At 40.0% G+C, this 26,107-nt stretch overlaps 2 protein-coding genes across 2 annotated transcripts; one reads left to right on the top strand and one right to left on the bottom strand.

Annotated features, from left to right (window-relative positions):
- Positions 1-7,321: 7,321 nt before the first annotated feature.
- LOC143605863 (uncharacterized) lies at positions 7,322-10,850 on the bottom strand. The gene is made up of 9 exons (XM_077081829.1): positions 10,763-10,850; positions 10,276-10,356; positions 10,079-10,199; positions 9,873-9,967; positions 9,594-9,665; positions 8,683-8,868; positions 8,494-8,602; positions 7,702-7,876; positions 7,322-7,612 (listed from the first exon to the last, which is right to left on the bottom strand). Exons 1-9 carry the CDS (start codon positions 10,784-10,786, stop codon positions 7,525-7,527), a joined length of 951 nt encoding a protein of 316 aa, XP_076937944.1. The 5' UTR covers positions 10,787-10,850; the 3' UTR covers positions 7,322-7,524.
- A 1,840-nt stretch (positions 10,851-12,690) lies between these two features.
- On the top strand, positions 12,691-16,037 carry LOC143605862 (mitotic checkpoint protein BUB3.1-like). Its single transcript, XM_077081828.1, has 9 exons — positions 12,691-12,873; positions 13,645-13,775; positions 13,851-13,933; positions 14,010-14,264; positions 14,385-14,460; positions 14,852-14,932; positions 15,036-15,114; positions 15,248-15,348; positions 15,827-16,037. The coding sequence occupies exons 1-9, from the start codon at positions 12,766-12,768 to the stop codon at positions 15,912-15,914; spliced, it is 1,002 nt and encodes a 333-aa protein (XP_076937943.1). The 5' UTR covers positions 12,691-12,765; the 3' UTR covers positions 15,915-16,037.
- Positions 16,038-26,107: the final 10,070 nt, after the last annotated feature.

A 26,107-nucleotide genomic window follows, 5' to 3' on the forward strand; every position in this document is an offset into this window, starting at 1 on the left:
ACGTCGACGTCAGCCGCTTCATCACCCTCATCATCTCGCGCAGCATCTGGCGCGGTCTGCTCTTCATCTCCAAACTGACCATAGTCAAGTTCTTCCTCCTCATTGGAGTCTTCGATCACAACGGTGTCACGAGCAGATTCTTTCGCCGCGCCAGAGCCGCTGGCAGGGGCAACATCCCCCGCGCCACCATCATCGCCACCAGCCCTCTCGCAATCATCAAGCAACTTCTTTAGTGCGCCGAGGTCGGGCTGGTCAGCAAGCGCAGCTATCTGTAAATCATTAGAAAAGTAATGAGTACAAAACACTTAGAAAAGTTAGTAAAGTAAAACTCATTAGGATCAAGGTACTGCATAAGGATGGGGATGGGAGTATTCATATACTTTTCCCCCACCGTGGCCATGTCCGCGCAGGCCGCATCGCTCTTGTAAGGGTACTCGATGGGTTCTTCCTCAACATGCCATACTCATACCCATCCGTAAACCCTCAGCTCGGCCAACCAAGCGCGCGGCGGCATTGCAGTCCATCACAAGGGCTTGAAACTCGGCGGAATATTTCATCGCCAAAGCGCAGCGAGCCATGCCCTGTGACACCAGCCATTGGCGATCCTGCGCTGAGGCCAGCAACAGACGTCTCGAGGGCAGGAACCTGAGAGTTTAATAACTCAACAGTTTCCTTAGCCTTTTTTAGTTCCTCCTTATCAGACGCTGCTGCCGCCAAAATTTTTTCTTTTTCCGCCTGCGCAGCACCAAGTGCTTCCTGGCTAGACGCCGCCGTGGCCAAGGCCTCATCTCTATCGGCCTGCGCGGCCGCCAAATCCCTTTTCAGGCGCGCAACCTCGCTCTCCAGAGATGATTTCTCAGTAATACTCTGGATGATAGCTTGGTCACAGCGCCTCGGCCTGCTGTTCCAAGACACGCACTCTGCGCACGTACTTGGCAACTTCGGCCTCCGCTAACTGCTGCTTCTCCCGCGCAGCTTGGAGCTCATGCCCGCGCTTGATGTATGCGGTGTTGGCACTTGCTCGGTTTTCACTGAGCTCCGCCTGGAGTTTCTCAGCTCGCGCGCGAGCATCAGACAGGTTCCAGGCGGCCACCTTAGCCTCTCGCTGGGCTTCCCACAAGAGCGTCGCGTACTTTAATATAATCACGACGAAGCTCTTGGGAAGCAGCGAAAAAACCCGACCCAGCGAAAACATGGTCGTTCAGCAAGTCCACGCGAGTGCGCTCCTCTTGATACCTCCTTTCAGTAGGAGGCACGGCATGAGCCCAGAAGTCCTCGCATACGCCCATGGATTGAAAGGAACTTTCTTCATTAATATTCCATCTCGGGCGGTAAACGTGGTCACCTTCCTGCAAAAACACAAGAAAAGTTCTAAGTCATAAAACATACTTATATGGAGATACGCGCAGCGGACTAACAAATCAATACATACCTGCGGGGATGAAGCAGGAATGTCTGCGCCAGCCCCACCAGAGGTCTGCGCTGCAAACACTTGCGGCATCGCAGGGCTGGCGCGATCTCCCAAGGAGTCTTCAACTTGAACCCCCTCGTCCCCCTCATCTTCTTCAACAGGCCTCTTCTCCTGCGACCTGAAGGCTCCAAGTCAGCCTCGCGGGGAGGGCTTCGCGCGGGAGGAGGCGAGGGAGGTCTCGACGCCGCAAGTTCGGCGCGCAGTAAGGTTTCCTGCTCCTTGGTTATCCCAACAAGGGGAGACTCAGCACTAGCAGGAGCAGGACCAGAACCAGCGGCGCCGGCAGCGGCGCCAGGAGTATCACCAGCAACTGTTGTGCCAGCTACAACTCCTATGAACAAATAAACAAGGAAAAATGGTTTATGACTAAGTCCAAAAGGAAAAATTCAGAAGACAAATGTGCAAAACTTACCTTGGCGCAACTCTGTTCGCGCGTCGAACATCGCCATAAAATTCATTCTACCCTTTTCAGAGGGTAGAACAGGGGACTTCGATGGAGTCCCCGGCGCAGCCGTAGCACCTTGTGGCGCCTGCGGCTGATCTGTTACGACGCCGGCTCTGCAAACATTTCAAATAACCAACGGTTTAATAACAACTCAATCAGATGAAGATAAGCAAAGTATACCTGTTGCAGGCGCGCCGCGGCTTCTCTCTTCAGCAGCGCGAACGGAGGAGGCGACGGCACCATACCTCAAGTGGACAGGAGGCTGCCCACTTTCACAGGGAGGGAAGATAAAGAGACCTTGGTGGTAAACACCTGGGTTTCCTTTGGTCCCTTTGTTTGAGCATGGGGATGAACGACAGGGGTGTCATCTTTCCTTTGTTTCTTACTGGCCCCTGCGCCAGATCTCCCTTAGCTTTGCGCTTTAGTAGAGGCACCTCCTCTTCCTCCTCTCTCTTCCGCGAGCTCTAGCTCGTAGTTTTCAAGCGCATCTACAAAAACAAGCGACAGAACTGTTAATAAACTTGGGTATTCTAAAGGAATGACCAGGAGTGCGAAGGCTTACCAGGCGCGTCACCGTCAAAATCAAAATCCAGATCCACTGGGATGAAACATGTCATCAAAGCGATCCGGGAAACCACCTCCCCAACGCCAAGTTCGACGGAGCCGCCCTCCACATGTTCATCATAAGCGGCAAGGATGTAATCCTTGGTGACTGCGCAAAGACAAGTTAATGATATCAGCAAAAGAACGATGTTCGCGCAAAAAAAAAAAAAAAAAAAAAAAAAAAAAAAAAAAAAAAACTTACACAACCCGTCGACTTGGATAACGGGCTCAAGCGCGCTGTCGGCCCAGAGCCTGCTCATGCCGGACCCCAACCAGTGCCTCCTCGCAAATTTTCTTCGCGGGGGATGGTTCGGCGGTCAGTTTCTTAACCCACGCGCCAGTTGGGTTCTTGAGGACATCCTCATCCGCAGGCGCAGAAGTGATAGAGCGCATGGTCATACGGATGGGGATCACACCGGCCTTAATGTAAAAAACCTCTCAGACCAGTCATGAAGGCTTTTGAATGAAACAGTGGAGCACTTCACCTTCTGACTGCGAGGAATAAAAGAGATCCAATTGTCTTGGATCTTGGCCTTATAAAAATATTGAAAGCGCCGAGGAGTGGGTTCCTCGCGCTGGGATTTGCACATGAACTCAAAGTGAGTCACGCGCACGAGTCCAAACGGATGGACTTGGGATATGTGAATCCCATAGAACTTCAACAGTGCACCCACAAACCTTGTCATCGGGAGACGAAGGTTGCAGTGGGTGAAAAAGTGGCTATATAGGGATATATAGCCGGCAGGCGGGGTCCGCCGCCGTTTGCCCGGACCTAGGCAACATGCAGCCAAACAGGGTGGGAAGCCCTGAGAGGCGATGAGGTTGTCGAGATCGGCCTGCTTCAATTTGCAGGGGATTTCATTCCACCTTTTGGTGGCCTTGGTCCTCCCTACTTCCTCCGATGTGGTTTCAACAACCTTCTTCCCCTTTCCTTTTTGCTTCAATGTCGACATCACCACAGATTTCACACGGCGTCTTCGAGAGGCAACGGAGGTGATTGAAGGGCTAGACGAGTATGAACTATCAGACATACAACTGTAATAGCCGATAATCGAGGATTCGAATCGATGAAAACACTCAAATCAGAATGTGAAAGCAGAAATTTGAATTTTAGCAACAATGAAGATGAAGATAAAAATTTCCTAAGGGCCTGCTTTTATAGGACCAGGAGAGAGAAAAGTGGCAGCTGATCGGATTCCACGCGCCCCCACTCGCAGGGGCAACCCAACGAAGGCGCGACACGTGTCCCTAACAGCTGTGTGAGGTGACAAACCGACCTGCCACGGAACAGACACGCGCCCCCACTCGCAGGTACTAACCAATGCGAGTGCGACACGTGTTCAAGACAGCTGTGAGGGGACGTGAAAGGCAACTGTAGCACCTCGAGCACACGAAACGTCTGACATGTTTACGGCGCACGTCATCACCAACTAACCACGTGTTTGGACCTTTCGTTTTCAACCAAATGGATAGAACTTCGCGCGACGATGGAAACAACCAAGAAAACGACAAAACCCCCTACAAAAGGACAATTCAGTGAGTCTAATATCTATCTTACCGCGCTCGCGCGAGATAAGACACACATTAGACTGGGGGGCTTGAAGAGGTATGTACCCGCCTCAACACCAAGCAAGGCGAGGCGGGTCAACCCACAAGATAAAGACATTATGAAGGCACAAAGCCAAAACCCAGGCGCATGGCGCATACAAAACATGCTCAGGCATCATATGCTCGCGCATCACATATGCGCGCGGCGCATATCGCATGCTCTTGCACATCACATATGCTCGCGCGTCACATATGCGCGTGGCGCACCAGCGCGTGGCGCATATCACACGCTCGTGCATATCACACCTGCGCATGAAATATCTGCGCGTGAGAATAAAAAGAAGACTTCGCGCATCCTCAGGATGGGCGCATATCACACGTGCACATAATCAACCTCGTCCTTATCCAAATCAGGATTAGGGCAACCTTGATTGTGCACGTCAGACAATCTTCTAGAAGGCATCTTTTTAAGGAGTAAGAATATGCTGATGTTGACAGCTGCCAAATGAAAGGTCGACAACTCAGCATGACACATGTGCTACCACATGATTACAACCAACGAGAAAGCGCCAGGTGTCCCAGAGGACACATGGCGCAGTGCGATTGGAGGAGGCCAACGAGGCTGAGCCCAACCAGTGGAAACCCTAGCACTATAAATACAGCATCAACTCCACTTTGATGACACATTCATTCACACTCAATCATTGACAGTTACAAGCAGTGATATCACATTCAATCATATTGAATTATATTCACTCACAGTCAGTTACAGAAAAACACACAGTCACATCATCAAGGGTATTCAGCGATTCAGCAATACTCTTGAGATTGACTTACCTACAAACATTATTATCTTCTCCAAAAGATACTGATCTCACGCCGGAGGGTTACCCCAAAGAGGACCCCTCTGTCCTTTCTGAGGGGTAAGTAACGGCGCTGTTCATTTTGTAGGTGGAAAGAACTCGGATCCAGAAGAACCATCGGTGAAATAGTTTAATCACACCCGAGGAAAGTAGATCTGCTACAGTGAGTAGATCCACGTTCTTCACCTAAGCATCACATTACTCTCTTCCCGCGCATACCAAAGCAACGCAACAACAGAATGCACCACAAGCAGAATATTCCACAGCGTCTCAACAACAACAGCCGGAAACATATAGCCGTAAGTCTTTCTGTAGTCCTTCATCTGCCACGCAGTGTTCTCGTTCACTATCAGTGACACGTCACGGCGGCCGGCGAGAAGAGCTCGAAGCATCGCGATTATGTTTAGTCCGGCGGGAACGATAACCGGATTTGTGAGTAACGGCGCTTCGTAGTTGGTGGTTTCCGGTGCTGAAGCTTCAATTTCCGCCATTGAAGCAAAATGCAAGCAGGTGAACTGAGAACTGTTTCTAACTGATTCTGTTAGAAAATGTAACCGCCTATATATTTAACAAGAGGTGGGAAAACTATATAGTTTCAGTTTGCCCCCTGAAGTTAGTATATAGTTTCAGTTTACCCCCTAATTCTGTTATGTCATTAAGTGTGTTGATTTTTAGTGATAAGCTATAGGGCGGGAAGTACAAACTACAAATTGTGGTATAGATTTATATATATATATATATATATATATATATATATATTTATATATATATATATATATATATATATATATATATATATATATATATATATTTTGAGAAAACGTTGTTTTTATTTACTTTGGTTTTAATAATAAGTTCGAGAAAGGTAATGAGTAGTTTTATTTGGTGTGTGATTATTTGAATAACTGCATAATTATTTAAATTTTATAACTTTTTTTTATAATAATTCCCATCATTTGAATTATTTGTGTTTCTTGCAGCTATAATTCGGTGTGTATTGCATGTACGTTAAGAGGTTCTTTTACACCATTAGACCATGTGTAGTGGACGGTAACCCACTGCCACATCTGCATCACCACAAGCCGACACCAACACTATTACATGGAGAGGGACTGAGGGAGACGACCGCCAAAGGGGGGAAGCGCCATTCCAATGGTGCCGGGATAAGGGGTGAAGGGACTAATGGGTGGGCTATAGTTTTTTTCCCTATCAATCACACTTATCTATGCATATTTAAAAAAACATTAAATAACTTGGTTAAATCATTACAGACATTTATCTAATTAATAAATGCCTCTTAGCTTATGTAAGAGTGACGTGATAACATTTTTTACTAGTTAAAGTCCATTACTACGAATGGTGTTATTAAATTTTTGTAAAAGTATTATAAAATATATTTAATATTTTTATTGATATGTTTTCAGTCAAAAAAAATTAATAATTATAAACTATAGAAGACACATGTTATATGCTTTTATTTATCAGGAATGAAATAAAACATTTGCAAACTAACACTTAGTTGTTCAAATTAGGTTTAGCATTACTATCACCATCACTATCACAATTTACAGTACTAAAGTGAATCGCTACTATTACTATACCATTTTACAATCAACATTTTCAAGATCACAAGCACCGCCATGGCCAAAAGATGGTGACAAAATGCAAAATTTTACGGTTATTGTGAGTTTTTGATATAATAATTGTTTTGTTATTTCAATTTCTGAAATAACTGTTTTAACTGATTTTTAATTTAATTGTTGCTTGACACTTTATTGCTTATATTAGTAAGTATTGTGTTTACATTAGACAATATGAAAAAGATTGAATTTGAACCTGTATGAAAATCAAAAAAGGCAATCTATGTCTATCAAATGAGGGTACACAATAGGAGAGGCATTGAGAAGTTTGATAGAGGTGAAAATAATGATCAACCCTTTATATTATGAAGCCAAAAACCCGAAATGAGTTTTTTGATGACCCGGTCTACTAAAGAAAAACATTTTCGTCGTTACAATTTGGGGGGTAATAATGATAAAAGTTCCTCTATCAGAAAGACACCTTCCACAAACATTAATCGTTCCTTTACAATTAAAACACATTTTAAGCTTACTTTTTACACAAACAATTTATATATTTTAAACTGAACAAAGTACATTATGTAAAAATGCTAGATAATTACAAAGTTCTTGTTGGTTCTTTTAAACCAGTCAACTAAATATTAAATATTTTTAAGAATCTGAATCCAATACCCTAATTTAATTACTTGAGAAAGTACAATTAGCCCTTAACTAAGTTGCAAGAATCTACTCTATGCAAATAAAAGGAAACAGTTTTTACATTGCCTCTTAAAATTGTGATTAGACCAGACAAAATTGTGATTAAACAAAAAAAATGAAAATCTCTATAAAAAGTTGGTTCATAAAGTTTTGCTTACATGTGCTCTATTACATGCAAATTTTTAAAAACAAGTATAAAATAGCAATCTTTAAAAAAAAGGTCACATTTTAAATCCTCCATAAGTAAACATAATGGGACTGCAATCCACCAAATTATAACAAAAATATGCAGATAATCAAAGGTCCCTAAACTGATTACTGCCCCACCTCTTGAGCAAGTTCCTCACCAAAACCGCGTTGTGCAATTCTGTAATACAGAATGCCCATGGTCGCTAAACACGCCCTGCATCCAACCAATACAAATAACTCATTCATTATATATTTATATGTAATGATGCCACATCAGCAATGAAAAAGAAGTTAAAGTCTTACATAATTGCTATGACGAGAAGTATTTTTCTTGGATCCATCCTTGAAGGTCTATGGCGACGCGTATGAATATCATCTGCATTTGCATCTTTTTTAGACGGTGCAGTAACTGGCAAAGTTGGCAATGCACTTGACCAAAAAGGTAACAGTTTTCTCAAAAACTGATTGCGCATACCTCCTACAAAAAATTATTAACAAAAATATAAGCCCACGTGTTGTATATCAACTCGTTAGCACAAACACAGTAAATAAAATATAATATTGTGCTAAATCCTTTACATAGGCCCACCTCTCGCGTTGCGGCAAGGGCGTTAAACCGTGGAAAAAATTGGTGTCAAATATGAGTACAAGTGTAATGACGATTGACATGTACATAGGTGCTTAGATGACTTGTGCATTAACACGTGAAACTCTGTTTTAAATGGTACTTACATCAACACGTAGATAAAAAAAATTTAGAAGTTATAAACAAAGCAAAAAAACCTTGTGAGTGGGCCACTTGTCAACTTGTGATTAGCCAAAAAGAAAATTACAAAAAAAGACCTTTTTCAGGGTGAAATGATATGTTTATTTAAAGTGAAAGGGGCTATGTTGTAAGTTTGAGAGGGGCTATGATGTAACACCAAAAACATTGAACTAAATGGCTGTACATTAAGCTCAAAAAGTTGTTCAAACAGAACAGAAAATTCTCCTCGCAAAGAAACTTTGCATATATATGGATGGATGCCTCATTATTCTGAAAGAGGCAAAAATCAACTTTTTCAATTTGTCGTATGAAGTCAATAACAATCTCACCTCTTCTCGAGTACTTCTGGCGATTAGCATCTTCGTCATCTGCATAATATGAAACCTCAGAGTTTTGTCTTTCAACTTGTTGTGCACTTTTTCTGGTGGTTGCACCAGGCTGCATTGCATGAACATGAACAATTGAACATACATGATGAAAAAAACTAATTAAAGATTTAGCATATGAAAAGTACTTACAACACCAGAAGTTGGGCTTCTCAAATGATTTGAAGAATTTGGAACATCTATTTCCACATTATCTGTTCTTGAAGGTTTAGTGGAGCCGTTTATTATATCATCTTTGGTTACTGAAGGCTCAGAGGAAATAGGCCTCACGGTTAATGAAACTGGATTGTTTCTAAACACATTCTTCTCAATTCCAGTCTGCATAACCAAACAAGATCATTTATGATACAAAAAACTTATTGGGATAGTAGTATATGTTGAGAAAACACAGTTGTAAGTACAAAAAGATTATAATTACTTTGTTAGCTGCTTTAAAAAGAAAGTAGCTGCTAACTTTCCATATGTTACTTGTGAAAAAGGGTCAGTTTTTGACAGTTTTTTGGTCAAACCGTCAAACCATGAGCCAAACTGTTAGCAACAATATTTAATTCAGTGTGAACCAAAACCAATCCGTTATAAAATTAAAACCAAACGAAATTGAACCATTACGGTTTGGTTTCACAGTTTCTCTTCTTGAGTTTTTGTTTCACAAATTTAGTAGCACATCGAAAGAACGACTATGATATCAGCAAATGCAATTCGGATACCCTTAACAATTAAAAAATATGAAAATTTCAGAAGAATGATATGTCTTTTTACTGTCTAGTTTGGCTTTTAATACTTTTAGGAATAAAACAATTATTAATTTTTATATATGACCATGAAATGTATGTAATGCTTCAAGATATTGTGGTCCAGTATTTGACAGCCGGTTTTGGTCCAAACCGTCCCATACGGTTCCAAAATTTCTAAGCTGGCTGACCGACACCTTATGAAAAAAACGATCATGAAACCAAATAGATTTCAGTTTGGGCGGTTTCACAGTTTCAAGTCGAGCCATGAACACCCCTAGTAAACATATAGTTCCTTAAAAATGAATTAACCTGAACAATTGCTTCCTTCAACTGAAAGTGTAAACGGGATCCCGAGTCTTTAATACTTTTAGGAGGCCATATCTGCAAAATAAAAAAAAATAAAAAAAAGAAAAAAAGTTCATATAATTGTTGTTAATGGGCCATGCCATAAACATTTGTAACCTGTTCTGATCAACTTATTGATGCTTACTTATGTTCTTCATAAAAGCAGTAAATAAGGTATAGGCACACCAATCCCCATAAACAAATATATAAATTATAAAGCAGAAGCATACAAGAAAACCTTACCGAAGTTGAACAATGTGGACAAACATATCCAGCTGGAGCAGTGTGAGGAGGGTAACTTTTAATATTCGAAACTAAGCAATTTGTGTGTATGACATCTGAAAATATACAAAAAAGATAATACAGGGTGGTTAAATTTAACTTCAACAGTCCACTTTTTAAATCAAAAAAACAAATGATGCATGTTTCTCGAGTGCAGAATAACATACGCAAGCAACCGAGCCGTGTCGTTTGAGAATCACCATTTTCTTCAAGCACGGTTTGACATTGGCAACACCTTGAAGGCCAATCATACTCTCCGTCAATCACCCAATCCGAGTATGTGCGAACCTGTAAAATCAACTTAACAGTTTCAACTTTCAACACAAACACAATAAATCAATTTATAATGATATATTACACGTACCACACATATTTGATGCTCAGGAAAGCATATGCATTCCCCACAAACCGGGACCTTGTGCACGAAGCAGTACAATTTAGTTGCCTGTAAGCAACACCTCAATTATATAAAAAAAGAATTACATAACTATTGTAGAGTAAACAATTTGTAGTGTTCATCGATAGAGCTAACAATAACGGTACCATACCTAAAAATACCGATACCAAAACCAAGTGCCGTACCAATTTTTTCAGTTCGGTACCAGTGCCAATTAAAATACCGATACCGAAAACATGAAAACCGAGTACCGGTTGTTATCAGTAGTGGTTTAGTAAGAAAGTATCCCTAGAGCTACTTAATGAATTATTACACTCTTGCATTAGATCCTAGATTCACATCAATAGTGATACAAATTTGATTAATCGATCTGATCTAAAAACTAAATTACGTAAACAATTTCAACGAATTTTTAATTGGCGAAAATGTAAACAAATTGTATAAATTAGCATACCTTGCGGCAGTTGCAGACCACCATCGGATCAACTAGAAGGTGTTTTGCAGCTGGAAAGCTAGAATTGAAGCATCGAGTTAGGGTTGGTATAGATGGAAGCTTGGTTAATACTTTATGGTTTTCAGATGGAATATGTTAGGGTTTTAGGTTGGAAACTGAAGATCCGTATGACGGCTGGATCTAATTAGAAGGATAATTAAGCTAATTCGATTTTGGATTGTTCATGATCGGGTGTCAGTCAGGGCTTGCAGTTTGTGACACGCAGAAATAACCTTCCAACACCCAGCACTACCTGGTCATCCGGGTCGGGATAGTAAATAATTTCTTTTTTGCAGCTCAAAATAAATAATTTATTTTTTACTACTATTATTATTATTATTTATGTACAAACTACTAGTAAGAGATTTTTTCGAAAAAGAAAAACTCAGAAGATATATTGGTTTGAATAAGATTTATAGTAAGTGGAATGTTACATATGTTATCAAATCATTAATTTTTATTTTTATTTAATGTTTTTCTAAAATTCTTTCCATTATCTATGTTTAAGAGGTTAGTCATCAAATGAAATAAGTTGAATTAGATTAGATTATTCAAATAAATATTACATTTATGACTATAATGTATATGTTTTTGAGAATGACAACAAAGTCGCTTGTTACCCTCTTCTTACAATATTTGTTTTCATTTCATCTATGTAAGCTTTATGAAATACATTATTTAGATATGGATTTTCTTTTTTATCTTATATTGATATGAATTTTCTTTTTTATCTTATATTGATTTTTATTTACACACTTCAAACTATAGGATTACCTTAATTTATATCTCCTCCTTAAAACTTATATCATAAATATACGTGCTTATTGTAAATAATTGGATGAAACCTATAATAAAATGATTAATACACCCTTATTTATACTCTTTCAATTTCAAAGATATAGATATTTCTCTGCTTCTTATGATTCTTTTAAAATGTTCTTAAGAAATATCACTAACCTTGTATCAGTTTATGTTATATTATAACAAATTAACAAGTGCTTTTATTTATTTGTTTTTTTTTTTCGAACAGCAACTTTCATTAAAAAAAACTCAAGCAAGAAGCTAGAGCCAAAGAACAACACAAAAATTTTAAAAAAAAATTACACCATTCGCTCCAATTTAAACTGCGGAACGAAGATCTATTTTTAATCCATAAAAACGACAAGGATTTGATGTCCTCCAACAACTTTGAAACCGAATGTGCTTTGTCTTCAAAAACTACATCATTTATTGTCTTCCAAATACTCCAACACGCCGCCATGATAATGCCTTAAACAACTTTTTTCTTTTTAGAGCACAAATGAGCAGTTTTGTGAATGGATAAAAGATCACGAACCGAGAGAGCATGAATGACAGGAATTTTACACCATGAGCTAATCACGTGCCAAACCCGAATCGGGACTTGACAAGATGTGAGAAGACCTGCATTTTCAATGCAATCCTCACAAAAGTGACAAGAAATGGAGTCAATATGAATGCTCCTAAAAGCGAGGCCTTCCCGGGTAGCAATACGATCCATCTCCGCCAGCCAAACAAAGATGTTAACCTTTTTCGAGACCCAATTGTTCCAAGCCGTAACGAAGGAAGCTTTGTGACTAATCACGTTGAATAGCAATTGCTTCATTCAGACAGCCGAGAAACTTCCTGATTAATTCTCAATCCATATCCATTTGTCTTTATGGTCAGATAAAACCACATGGTTACACATATTTACTAAATCTACCAACTCGGATGTTTCAGTAACGTTTTTTTATTTACAACTATGCTATTTATTAGTTTTTTAAAGGGGCTATGTTACGAAAGTTTGGAGTGTGAAAAAATCATTTTTAAAAATTCATATCAATAAAAATGAAAATGATAAATATTAAAGTTTAATCCTCATATTCAAAATCTCTTCCCTCTTTTCACCCCCACTATCTTCTGATCTGAACCCTAACCTAATCATCATAATCAATTTGAATTGAATGGCGGCGGTGACCGGAACTGAGCTGACGAGTCCTCCATCCGACGGCATATCCAACCTCCGCTTCTCTCATCACTCCGATCACCTCCTCGTCTCTTCCTGGGACAAAGTATGCTTTTTTACTACCCTACACATTCTCTTATTATCTGCTTTACCTTATATACATAATCTCACCTAAAATACTACCTTTTTTTATTATTTTTAATTTCAAACTCATTACCATTTCAATTGAATTCATTCTGTTCGGAAATCTGTTACTTTGTAATTATCTTTTTTTTTTTAGTAAAATTTAGGGGAAAAATAACTTTCTTGTGTATTAAACGTAGGGGGTGCAAGCGAGCCGACTCATAAAAGATATCATATTTTTCCATAATATATTGTCATACCCAAGTTATTAGCTCTGATACCATAATAATTTTGGTATAACAATATATTATGGAAAAATATGATATCTTTTAGCTCGAGCTCAGCTCGTTTTGATCTCTATTTCTAAAGCTCGAGCTTGGCTCCTGAGTAGTTTTTCAAGCTCGGCTCGTTTTGATCTCTATATATTTTTTCAATTATAATTTTATAGATAACATAATATATATTAGTTAGTTATTTTTTCATAACATTATATATATTATAAAAATTATATAAATGAGAGGCTCATTTAGGCTTGCGAGCCGGCTCGGGCTTGATAAGTGATGCCCATGTTCGTTTATTAAACTAGCTTACTTTTAGGCTCGAGCTTGGCTCGGGCTTGTTTTAGCTCATAACAATCGAACTTTTTTGTGAGCTGATCTCGAGCAGCTCGGCTTGTTTGCACCCCATTTAAATGGTACACATGTATATGTTAGTGTTGTTTATAAAGATCATAACTTTTTAGTGTTTGTGACAGCGTGCTCGTCTGTATGATGCAAGTGCCAATGCGTTACTAGGAGAGTTCGTACATGGCGGTCCGGTTCTTGATTGTTGCTTTCATGATGATAACTCCGGTTTTAGTGCTAGTGGTGATAATACTGTTCGAAGGTATTTTGTACGTCTTCATAATCTTGTAATTAAGTTTATATGTCCAAATCATTAGGTTTGATTTCATATTTTCAGGCTAGTTTTTGACCCTGAAAGAGAGGTCGTATTGGGACGTCATGATGCACCCGTTCGTTGTATTGAATACTCTTACGCAACCGGTTGGTTAATGCTTTGACTTTTCTTTTCACTTTTATGGCTTGGGTCAACATTTATGGTCATGTTTTCTCTTTTTAGGGCAAGTGATTAGTGGAAGCTGGGACAAAACTGTTAAATGTTGGGACCCACGAGGTGCAAGTGCACAAGTGGGATCATATACACAACCGGAACGTGTTTATTCGATATCACTTGTTGGTAACCGTTTAGTGGTTGCAACTGCTGGACGACATGTTAATGTTTATGATTTAAGGAACATGTCTCAACCTGAACAGCGGAGAGAATCTTCGTTAAAGTATCAAACTAGATGTGTACGATGTTATCCTAATGGAACAGGTTTGTTCTTAAAACATCTGTTTTTAAGTAATTGTAGTTTGTGTGTGCATTGAGTCATTAAACATGGCTTTTATGTTGTTTGTCTTTTTATTCTGATTGATTAAAGATTATATTTTGCAGGTTATGCACTTAGCTCTGTGGAAGGTCGTGTAGCAATGGAGTTTTTTGATCTTACTGAGGCTGGTCAATCCAAAAAGTATGCATATTTCACACAATTATTCTTTGATCAGTTTCACATTCTTTTATAAGCATTAATTTCATAAATATTCATCTAAATGCTCAGAATTTATAGATGCTAATCTAAATTTCATAATATTATATTCACACTTTCAAACAGTAAAACGTCATTTTCACTTATTACGTAGCAGATAAAGTAAAATCACTGTCTGTTTTATTAAATAAACAAATGGGAAAACAATGTTATAATTGTAAATCATATTATTAGCACAGAAGTACTGATTATAATCTATATAATATTTTTAGGTTTTGAAAATGTCTTGATCTTATGAAATTTAAAAGGATATGTATAGGGTTTTGAACCCTTAGAAGGATTTAATATTGATGATTTGATATTTTGATGTTTCAAGGTATGCATTCAAGTGTCATAGGAAATCAGAAGCTGGAAGAGACATTGTGTACCCTGTAAATGCCATTGCTTTTCACCCGGTGTAAGCTAATGTGACTTTTACAAAGAGGGATGAGAAAAAGCTTACATACATATATATATAATGAAAATTTGATCATCTCATTGAAGAATCATAACCTTTGCAGGTATGGGACATTTGCAACTGGTGGGTGTGATGGTTTTGTAAATGTATGGGATGGAAACAACAAGAAGAGGCTTTATCAGGTAAAAAAACAAGATTGCTTATAAACACCAGTTATTTGCTTATTGCTTTTTTATATAAGCAATCACTACACACTCAAAAGAACTTGTTCTTATGAGAAAGCAATAATTAAATAACACTTAATGGCATTTTCAGTACTCAAAGTACCCGACAAGCATTGCTGCATTATCATTCAGCAGAGATGGTCGATTATTGGCGGTTGCATCCAGTTATACATATGAAGAGGGAGACAAACCGTAATATTTCATTTTCATTAAACTTATCCCATGTGTTTGTGCATATTAATTTGAGTAGATGATACAAAGTAGAAATGAATCACTTTTTTTTCCAAATTTTAGCAACCAAGTTTAAAATAGGCCCAAAATAGAAAGCAACTTGCATGTTAATACATGTTTTAGTAACCAACTTCATTTTAAGTGATTTTTTCAATATTAATGCCATGCAAGCTGGAGCATTAAATGCCACATGTCAAATGCTTATGTGAAAGTACTTTGATTAATTGATTTTTTTGTAAGTTTGAGGAAATTATCATATTTTTAAATTCTGCATATACATTGATATGATGCCCACATTTGCAAATTTTATTAAAAAATCAACAAAGTATTTGACTACAATCAGTAATTAGAACCTGGTTGCTAAATTTGAAATAAAAATGTAGATTTGCTCTAGAATTTTGTTGGAAGTTACTAAATCTGCATTTTTTATATTTTGCAGTCATGAGCCAGATACCATATTTGTACGCAGCGTTAATGAGGTTGAAGTAAAACCAAAGCCTAAAGTGTACCCAAATCCTGCTTCATAAGTTAAAGCTTAAAAGAGTGGATTTAGTGTGTATTTCCTCCTTGTTCTCCCAGCCTCTTAGAAGACAATTATCATCCGGTGTGTACAATTACGTCAAGATGTTTATAATGTTAACTTTCATACTTTGTGTCATGTGTTGGTCATGTTGGAATCCAGATTTAAGCCAGATAACTTTTACATGTGTTTTCAGATTATATAGTCTGTTTTTAACTCAATCTTCATTTTCTGATGTTCATGACAACGATATTTACACCAAAGTTTGTTAACAATAACTGACCATATAAGTCAAGTTTGGTTCACAATAAGCTATGTTTACTAGTCAGTTTGTCTGATAAACTGATGTAGAAAAACTTTTAACTATTATAAGATAATGGTTGAAAACTGTTGAAACAAATTGTTGAAATCCCATAATCAATTGCTTCTTGAGCTTGAAAATACTTTGGCCGCGTGATATCTTTATTAATTTCATCCTTTGGTTTTCCAATTCCTTTAAGCTCCAAGAAATAATCCGTGCTTGTGTCCAGCTCTTTAGCCTTAATCCACATGTCAATTGCAGCCCCACTTGATCTGTTAACTTTCTATAGATATAACTTTGCTGCAATACAAAACACAGATGCAGTTAGATAATACAGCTGATAAAATAATAATAATCATTGATACAAGGCTAAAAAACATTTAAAAAATATAACATGCTTGATGAATTTGGCTGTAAGGCGCGATACCCTTTAGTTCCAAGGGATAATAACATTGCTGCTTCACCAAATGCCATGAACATGTCCATTTGTGAAGGACTAAGATATCGAGGCACATTCTTGTAAATTTGTTATTGTCCATCACTACAAAAGTAAATTGCAAACTACTGTTACAAGTTCATAAAATGCATGTATCAGAAGTGTAAAAACTTTACAATTACATCTTATATATCAAATGCAGATGCTATATAACTATTAGTTAGTTTATTATTCTATTAATATGTTATCGTGTCATTATTCTCGTACCGTTAAGTATTTAATTGTATTATGATCGTAAATAGTTACTGTTAGACAGTTAAGCATAAGACGGTTAGGATTTAATCTACGCTTTGGCTGAGACGACTATGATTTAATCTACACTTTGGTTAACTTCGACTATTTTAATACAGTTGACTTGTTTTAACCTCAACTTAAAAGTTTGTACTCATTAAAAAGGTTGAGCCATTCTTGTATTGTTATAGCTAGTAGCTGAAGTATTAAATAGTATGGACGGACGAATAGCGCCGGCTCATGCTTTTTAGAACCCAAGGGAACTGATATTGCCAGGACTCTTTTAGTAAAAGAAAATAAAATTGTTATTGATCCTGTGGCATATACATAAGTGATATGCCATACATATTAGGGCCAAAAATCATGAGCCCAAACTATCTAAACTCAATTTATTATTATTTTTTTTATAAATATTTTATTGGGTTTAGGAAAGTGGGCGTCTAAAGTCAATACTTTATTCACTCCCTATAAAACTATACCTGTAATGAAACTTTATATTATACACTTGTGCGTATGTGAGGGTATATAACAAAGAGTGTGAGAAAACTAAACGCAAGAGAGATAGTTACGTAAGGCATGACCTCAAATTACTTGTACCTCAAACCATACCTTTACTAAGGATTTGGTGTTACACGTGCAACATAGTGTTACCAGTCTTTGAGCAATATATCATTTTCGACTTTCTTTGTAGTCTGTAGACCAAATGCCAAATGAGATCCTTTTCTATTTTCCTCATAAAGTGGTAGTAATATTCCAAATGGTAATATTCCAAGTATATTATATTTGTTCTTAAGCTCATCTATATCAATCAATATCCACAATGGTGGCCAAATATCAAGGTTACGAACCTAGGCGACCGATCGGGGAGTTGAGTGTACTCAGAGTATTCAGATAGTACTTGGAAATGGTAAAGATAAAAGAAAATAGATATAAATGTCAACATCATAAGTATACTAATATTATAACAAAATAAATGAATATCAATATAAATAAGATAAATACATTTTAAAATAATTAGTTGGTCTAAAATTTGCTAATTATTAACTAAAAAAAGTGATATTCTTTTTTTAATATTATAGAAATATGAATTATGTTTTATTTTTTAAGTCAAAATCGGCCCAAGTTAACTAATTAAATGCAATTCTGGCTGAGGTTGTGACATCTGCCCTGATCCGACCCGACCCAGGTACCCGTTTCTCTGACCCGATCTCTCTTTTATTATTTAATATTTATACTTATATTTTACTTTTAATAATAATATATATTTTCCTTCCCGCCTCTTTCTCTCTTTTCCTTTCCGCCGTCCCGTCCCTCTCCTTCTCTCTTTCCGCCTTGTTTCCCTCTTTCTTCTCTTTGCTTGTCCTTTGTTCCTTCCCGCCTAAGGTTGTCTGCAGCTCCACGCGCCAGACTCCTTACATGGAAGCCTGCGTGAAGACATCTTGTTCCTGCGATGCGTGAAGAGAACTCTTCTCGCAGCGCGCTAAGAATGCATGTTCTTCCCGCGATGCGCTAAGAATGTATGTTCTTCCCGCGATGCGCTTAGAATTCTAGTTCACACAGCACGCTAAGGATGTGATTCTTCCCGCAGTGCGCTAAGGATTGTTGTGCCAGCCTTCGCGCTCGCGCACTCAGCCTTCTCGCGCTTAACCCTTGTATCTTCTGTTTTATCCAGCCTGTATGCTTTTGTGTTGCCTTTTCTTCTGAGCTGTTGACCTAACCTATCTAATGTCTGAATAGTTACTTTCGGCGCAGCATGCGTACCAACCCCCATTGGTTGGTAGAAAAAGTGACTGACATTATCTTTTGAGATCTGCTTTTGCCATGCTTGACCCGTACCTTTATCTGACCCGCCCATGCCTGTTACTGTTTTCCTGACAGCTTTATCTTGCCCCCTGCAGCTGCCATATCTTTTGATATCTTTTGCTTTTGGAATCTTTTGCTTTTTGAGATCTTTTCCCCTTTTCCTAGGGATTGTGTTCCCTAGGGTTTCTCTATAAATAATAACATTATTTTTCCTAACACTACACACACAAAACACTTAATCTCTCCTGTTCTCTTGCTCCTTGCTCTCTCTGCCGTCTTCCTCTCTGCCTCCGTCTTCCTCCTTGTTCTTCCTACTTTTCCGGTAATATATATTATAATTTACTTATTAATTATGCTAACTTATAATCAAGACTTAAAACAAATCATTAAAACAATAATCTTATTTATAGGTTAACTTGTGCTTGTTTAAAGTTGGTTCTTGCTTTATCTTACACCGCATCGTTTATCAAGTGAGTTATCTCGTATCTAATCCCTTTTTGCTTTTAAAGTTTTGGGATGTTCATGTGTTCATACAACTTAGAGTCTTAAACTTGTTTATGAACTTTAGTCGCGCAGTATCCCATGTGTTGAGGACGTAGACTTGGCTGTTTATTTGTATGTGTGGATCATTAACCGTATGGACGGTCTATTCCGCAGTTTTCATGGTACCATTAGATGAACACGGGAGAACTATCGTTTATGATTTTCTCTTTTGTTACACTTGCACAGTTAGTCTTGTTTGTGAGCTCAATTGTGAGCACTGGCAGTCTTGTCTCTTAGAGTTGGTCCCGATCAGATTACACCCTTGTTGAAAACCAGACATACACATGTTGCGCGCAGATTTATTGTTATCTATGTATTGTATTAAACTTGATTTCTCACCAACACGCAAGTGTTTGACGTTTATTTTAACACATGTTCAGGTTTGCAGTAGCTGTTTTGGAGCTTGTGGACACGTAGGACGTTTTTACTTTTGGACCTAGAATTAAAATGTATCAGGACAAGTTAATGATGTTTGAATGTTATAATTTATAATATATTGATTTATGTTTGATTTATGTTCTTTATTTTCCCCGCTGCGCGTGCGCGATAAAATGTGTATTAATAAATATTGACACCAATAGTGTCGCGAGTAATGAAGCAATATGTGGCGCCCCGATGTATAATCCGCCTTTGGTCGGGGTGTTACAGATTGGTATCAGAGCTCGTTGACTTTAGGATAGGTGGTTAGACGTAACGGCCTAGAATACCTAAGAGTCCCTTCTCGCGCATGAGAGAAATCTCATGTTTGCGCGCTTATTGTTAATTACTCGTTATTTATGAATATGCTCGCGCTTGCGCAGTATATGATTTTATGTTTTATTTCGCGATATTTCGATTTTTGTTGAATTTCGATTTTATTGATTTTACTTACATATTCGTTTGTTGGGGTTGAAAATCCGAAAAGTCATGGTGTTACATGAATAGTTGATTTTCAATTTCCATTTACGATTATGTTCTGAGGTTGGAGACTTGAAAAGTCATGGTGATACATGAATTGTCAACCTCCAATACTCATTTTCTTGTATATTTTATATTGAAGATTGGAAAGTCATGGTGATACATGAATCGTCAATCTCCAATACCCGTTTACTAGCTATTTTAAATTGAGAACTCGGAAAGTCACGGTGATACGTGAATTGTCGATTCTTGATTCGAATTTGTTACCTTTATTAAAGTCTGCATTTAGAATCATTTATTTTACTTTAACTTTTGATAGTATCTAACTCTGCGAAACCAAGCTTTATAAAGTTAAACTTTGCGATAAAAACCAAGATATTAACTAAAATTAAAACTTTTATAGAATGCCTCCGCTATCTCGCCGATTTCAGAGAAGAGAAGCCTCGCGCGTGCGTAGACAGCAACGTTCCCAGGAAATGGCCGCCGCAATAGCCCAAGCTTTGAGCCAAAACAATACCAACACCTCGAGTTATAACATTAAGTCCTTTAATGCGGGTAACCCTCCGAAGTTCACAGGTCTTGAAGGAGCCACCGTGATGCTCCAATGGCTTGAGAAGATTGAAAACACTTTCCTCCATACCCAATGCCCCTCAGAAAGACGAACCCTATATGCTTCCAGTGTCCTGGAATCCAGAGCGCTTACATGGTGGAATGGAGTAGCTCATGCGCGTGGCGCAGAGGCTGCTTCTAGCATGACATGGGAGGAATTCAAGGAAATTCTTACGCGAGAATTCTGCCCTCCCAACGAAGTTAAGCGCCTGGAGGAGGAATTTTGGAATCTTAAGCAGTACAGTGGTGAAGCGCGAGAGTACGCGACGCGCTTCCACGAACTAAGTTTGCTTGTCCCTCACCTTGTTACCCCTTCACGCCGAGCCATAGAGAAATTCCTTGGGGGTCTCCCCATGGAAATTCAAGATTCTGTATGGGCCAGAAACCCAGTTACCCTCTCTGACGCCATCGAGTTGGCCGCTGTGCTCAGCGACAACCATGTCAGAGCAGGAACCCTGTTCCTGCGGGGATCTGAGAAGACCAAACCCACCAAAACTGCCCCTGAACCCGCAGAAACCAAACCTGAACCCTCAAACCATAACCAGAAACGTAGGCGCAGACAAGCTTACGCGCTCACCAACCCGCCCATAGTCCAGCAACCCGCTTACCAGCCTCTAGCATACGCCCCTCAACCTCTGTCAGCCTACCCAACACCTCCTATAGGCCACAACTATGCCATAACCAATCCCGCACTCCCTGCCCCGCCTCCTAAGAAACCTTACACAGGAAACCATCCCTTTTGCCCAACCTGTAGATTTCACCACCCAACCCAGACCCCGTGTCGACTTTGTACCCGATGTGGCCGCACTGGTCACCTTGTAGAAAACTGTAGAGTCCCTCTCGCCAACCCAATTGCGCCAACACCACCAGTCTACCCGCAGAATCCACAACCAACCTACCAAAACCCACGACCCAGATCGTGCTTTAACTGCGGTGATCCAAGTCATTTCCGGAACGCGTGCCCAAGGCTACAAGTTCAGATTACACAAGCGAATCCGGTGAACCAGATTTCAAACCAAGTGACGCGTGGCCGAGCTTTTAACATAACCGCGCACCAAGCGCAAGCGAATAACGACGTAGTTAATGGTACATTTTTGCTTAATGGATTTTATGCATCTATGCTTTTTGATACTGGCGCCGATCGAAGTTTTATCTCTCGCGCCTTTGAGCAGAAGCTTGCGCGACCGCGCGATGACTTAAAAGAAGATTTTTCAGTTGAATTGGCTAATGGCGAAACTGTTTTAATAAACTCGGTAATTAAAGATTGCACGCTTAACCTTAACGAAAACGATTTTCTGATTGACCTCATCCCTATGCCTCTTGGAAGCTTTGATGTTATTATTGGTATGGACTGGCTTTCGAATAATCGCGCCGAAGTTATTTGCGCCAAGAAATTGATTCGCATACCTCGAGAAAATGGTGATCTTCATATTTACGGCGAAAAACCCTCCCGTGGTCTTAAACTTATGTCTTGCGCCGAAGCCCAAAGACTCATGCGGAAGAAGTGTATTGCATTTCTAGCCCATGTGGTTAAACCCGATGAAGGAAAGAAGCTTCGCGATATCCCTGTTGTGCGTGATTTTCCTGAAGTTTTTCCTGATGATCTTCCTGGTATCCCTCCCGCTCGTGAAGTCGAGTTCCGTATTGATCTTGTCCCTGGTGCTTCCCCCGTGGCTAAATCTCCTTACCGTCTTGCACCCGCTGAGATGCAAGAATTGGCCAGCCAACTTCAAGAGTTGACTGCTAAAGGATTCATCCGCCCTAGCTCTTCGCCCTGGGGTGCTCCGGTGTTGTTCGTTAAAAAGAAAGATGGATCGTTTCGCATGTGTATTGATTACCGCGAGTTGAACAAACTCACCATTAAGAACCGGTATCCCTTACCGCGTATTGACGACCTCTTTGATCAACTCCAAGGTGCCTCCTGTTTCTCGAAGATCGATCTCCGTTCTGGTTATCATCAGTTGCGTATCCGCGATGAAGATGTTCCGAAGACTGCTTTTCGAACTCGTTATGGCCATTTTGAATTCTTGGTCATGTCCTTCGGTCTAACCAACGCACCCGCCGTTTTCATGGATCTTATGAATCGGGTGTGTAGGCCTTTCTTGGATAAATTCGTGATCGTGTTTATCGATGATGTTCTGGTGTATTCTAAGACCAAGGCCGAGCATGAGCAACATCTCCGATTGGTATTGCAAAAGCTTAGAGCCGAGCAACTCTATGCTAAGCTTTCCAAGTGTGAATTTTGGTCTGATGAAGTACAGTTTCTTGGTCATGTTGTAAACAAGATGGGTATTCATGTCGACCCATCCAAGATTGAAGCAATCAAGAACTGGATTACGCCATCCTCTCCTTCCGAGATCCGTTCTTTTCTGGGCTTAGCTGGTTATTACCGGCGCTTCATTTCGAACTTCTCGAAGATCGCTTTGCCTTTAACAGCTCTGACGCACAAAGGTAAACCGTATATTTGGGGCTCGAAGCAAGAAGAAGCCTTTCTAACGCTCAAGCGTTTGTTGTGTGAAGCTCCTGTTCTTGCACTACCTGAGGGTAATGATGATTTTGTCGTGTATTGCGATGCATCCAACCAAGGTCTCGGTTGTGTTCTTATGCAACGAGGCAAGGTTATCGCTTACGCATCAAGGCAACTCAAGGTTCATGAAAGGAATTATACAACTCACGACCTCGAGCTTGGTGCAGTTGTTTTTGCCTTGAAGATCTGGAGACACTACCTTTATGGTACTAAGTGTATCCTCTACACTGACCATAAAAGCCTTCAGCATATCTTTGATCAAAAGGAACTTAACATGAGGCAACGCCGATGGAACGAACTCATCAGCGATTACGATTGTGAGATCCGGTATCATCCTGGTAAGGCTAATGTGGTAGCCGATGCGCTCAGCCGAAAACCCTGCCAACTTAACTGTATCTTGCCGCGCACCCAGCTTCACTTCGCGCCGATTCAAAGCAACCTTGAATCGCGTATTCGTGACGCGCAGCGCGCATCCATCAGTAATGGTAACCTTCGCGCCGAGTTAGCGTGTGGCGCGGAAGCACTCTTTGTCCCTAATCTGAGTGGAATTCTCTGCTATCTCAATCGCATCTGGATCCCTTGTGATGAGAATCTTCGCGCTGATATCCTGAGTGAAGCGCACAAATCTCGGTATTCTATTCATCCTGGCACTGATAAGATGTACAAGGATTTGCGCATTACTTATTGGTGGCCCGGTATGAAAAAGGATATTGCTGTGTTCGTAGCTAAATGTCTGACTTGTTCTAAAGTGAAAGCTGAACACCAACGCCCGTCTGGTTTGCTCGAACAACCAGAAATTCCTACGTGGAAATGGGAATGTGTAGCGATGGACTTTATTACCAAGTTACCTTTGACAGCAAGCAAACATGATAGCATTTGGGTAATAGTGGATCGATTGACTAAGTCTGCTCACTTTCTGCCCATTCGTGAAAACTACCGTGTTGAGCATCTCGCGCAGCTTTATGTCAAGGAAATTGTCTGCCGCCATGGTACTCCTTTGAGCATCATATCCGATCGTGATGGCCGTTTTATATCTCGCTTTTGGAAATCTCTCCAATCTGCGTTAGGAACTCGCTTGGACATGAGTACTGCATATCATCCTCAGACTGACGGACAGTCTGAGCGAACTATTCAAACTCTTGAGGATATGCTCCGATCTTGTGTTCTTGATTTTGGAGGTAATTGGGATTCACACCTGCCTTTGATCGAGTTCTCTTATAACAACAGCTATCATTCCAGTATCGGTATGGCCCCATTTGAAGCACTTTACGGTCGTAAGTGCCGCTCCCCGATCTGTTGGAGCGAAGTGGGTGAAACTCAAATCACAGGACCCGAACTTGTTCAAGAGACAACCGATAAAATCGCCAAGATCCGTGATCATCTGCTGACTGCCAGAAGCCGACAGAAGAGTTACGCAGATCGTAGGCGAAAGCCTCTCGAATTTCAAGTTGGTGATCTTGTTCTCCTCAAAGTGTCGCCTTGGAAAGGTGTTGTCCGCTTTGGGAAGAAGGGTAAGCTTGCTCCTCGTTATGTTGGTCCATTCAAGATTCTCGCGCGTGTGGGAAAAGTTGCCTACAGACTTGACCTGCCGCCCGCGCTCAGTAATGTGCATCCAACGTTCCATGTATCCAATCTCAAGAAGTTTTAGCTGACGAGAACCTTCACATTTCACTCGATGAAGTTCAAGTTGATGAATCTATGCATTTCGTTGAGAAGCCTGTTGAGATTATGGATCGCGAGGTTAAGCAAACCAAGCGCAGTCGTATCCCTATCGTGAAAGTTCGTTGGGAGTCCAAGCGCGGAGCCGAGTTTACATGGGAAAGGGAAGATCAAATGAAGATCAAGTACCCGCACCTGTTCTCTGCGCAACCTACTTCGAGATAAATTTCGGGACGAAATTTCTTAAAGTAGGGGAGACTGTGACATCTGCCCTGATCCGACCCGACCCAGGTACCCGTTTCTCTGACCCGATCTCTCTTTTATTATTTAATATTTATACTTATATTTTACTTTTAATAATAATATATATTTTCCTTCCCGCCTCTTTCTCTCTTTTCCTTTCCGCCGTCCCGTCCCTCTCCTTCTCTCTTTCCGCCTTGTTTCCCTCTTTCTTCTCTTTGCTTGTCCTTTGTTCCTTCCCGCCTAAGGTTGTCTGCAGCTCCACGCGCCAGACTCCTTACATGGAAGCCTGCGTGAAGACATCTTGTTCCTGCGATGCGTGAAGAGAACTCTTCTCGCAGCGCGCTAAGAATGCATGTTCTTCCCGCGATGCGCTAAGAATGTATGTTCTTCCCGCGATGCGCTTAGAATTCTAGTTCACACAGCACGCTAAGGATGTGATTCTTCCCGCAGTGCGCTAAGGATTGTTGTGCCAGCCTTCGCGCTCGCGCACTCAGCCTTCTCGCGCTTAACCCTTGTATCTTCTGTTTTATCCAGCCTGTATGCTTTTGTGTTGCCTTTTCTTCTGAGCTGTTGACCTAACCTATCTAATGTCTGAATAGTTACTTTCGGCGCAGCATGCGTACCAACCCCCATTGGTTGGTAGAAAAAGTGACTGACATTATCTTTTGAGATCTGCTTTTGCCATGCTTGACCCGTACCTTTATCTGACCCGCCCATGCCTGTTACTGTTTTCCTGACAGCTTTATCTTGCCCCCTGCAGCTGCCATATCTTTTGATATCTTTTGCTTTTGGAATCTTTTGCTTTTTGAGATCTTTTCCCCTTTTCCTAGGGATTGTGTTCCCTAGGGTTTCTCTATAAATAATAACATTATTTTTCCTAACACTACACAC

Source organism: Bidens hawaiensis, unplaced genomic scaffold (assembly GCF_021521415.1).
Source record: "Bidens hawaiensis isolate Kalapana, Puna unplaced genomic scaffold, B.hawaiensis_p1.1 tig00071786_1, whole genome shotgun sequence".
NCBI lineage: Eukaryota > Viridiplantae > Streptophyta > Magnoliopsida > Asterales > Asteraceae > Bidens > Bidens hawaiensis.

Coding starts and splice junctions, on each gene's coding strand:
- LOC143605863 (XM_077081829.1), bottom strand. CDS start 10,786: ATGGTGGTCTGCAACTGCCGCAAG. Junction 7,877..8,493: donor CCAGAAGTACTCGAGAAGAG/GTGAGATTGTTA, acceptor AATTTTTTGTAG/GAGGTATGCGCAATCAGTTT. Junction 7,613..7,701: donor CTTCTCGTCATAGCAATTAT/GTAAGACTTTAA, acceptor GGTTGGATGCAG/GGCGTGTTTAGCGACCATGG.
- LOC143605862 (XM_077081828.1), top strand. CDS start 12,766: ATGGCGGCGGTGACCGGAACTGAGCTGACGAGTCCTCCATCCGACGGC. Junction 13,934..14,009: donor TGAATACTCTTACGCAACCG/GTTGGTTAATGC, acceptor TTCTCTTTTTAG/GGCAAGTGATTAGTGGAAGC. Junction 15,349..15,826: donor TATGAAGAGGGAGACAAACC/GTAATATTTCAT, acceptor TATATTTTGCAG/TCATGAGCCAGATACCATAT.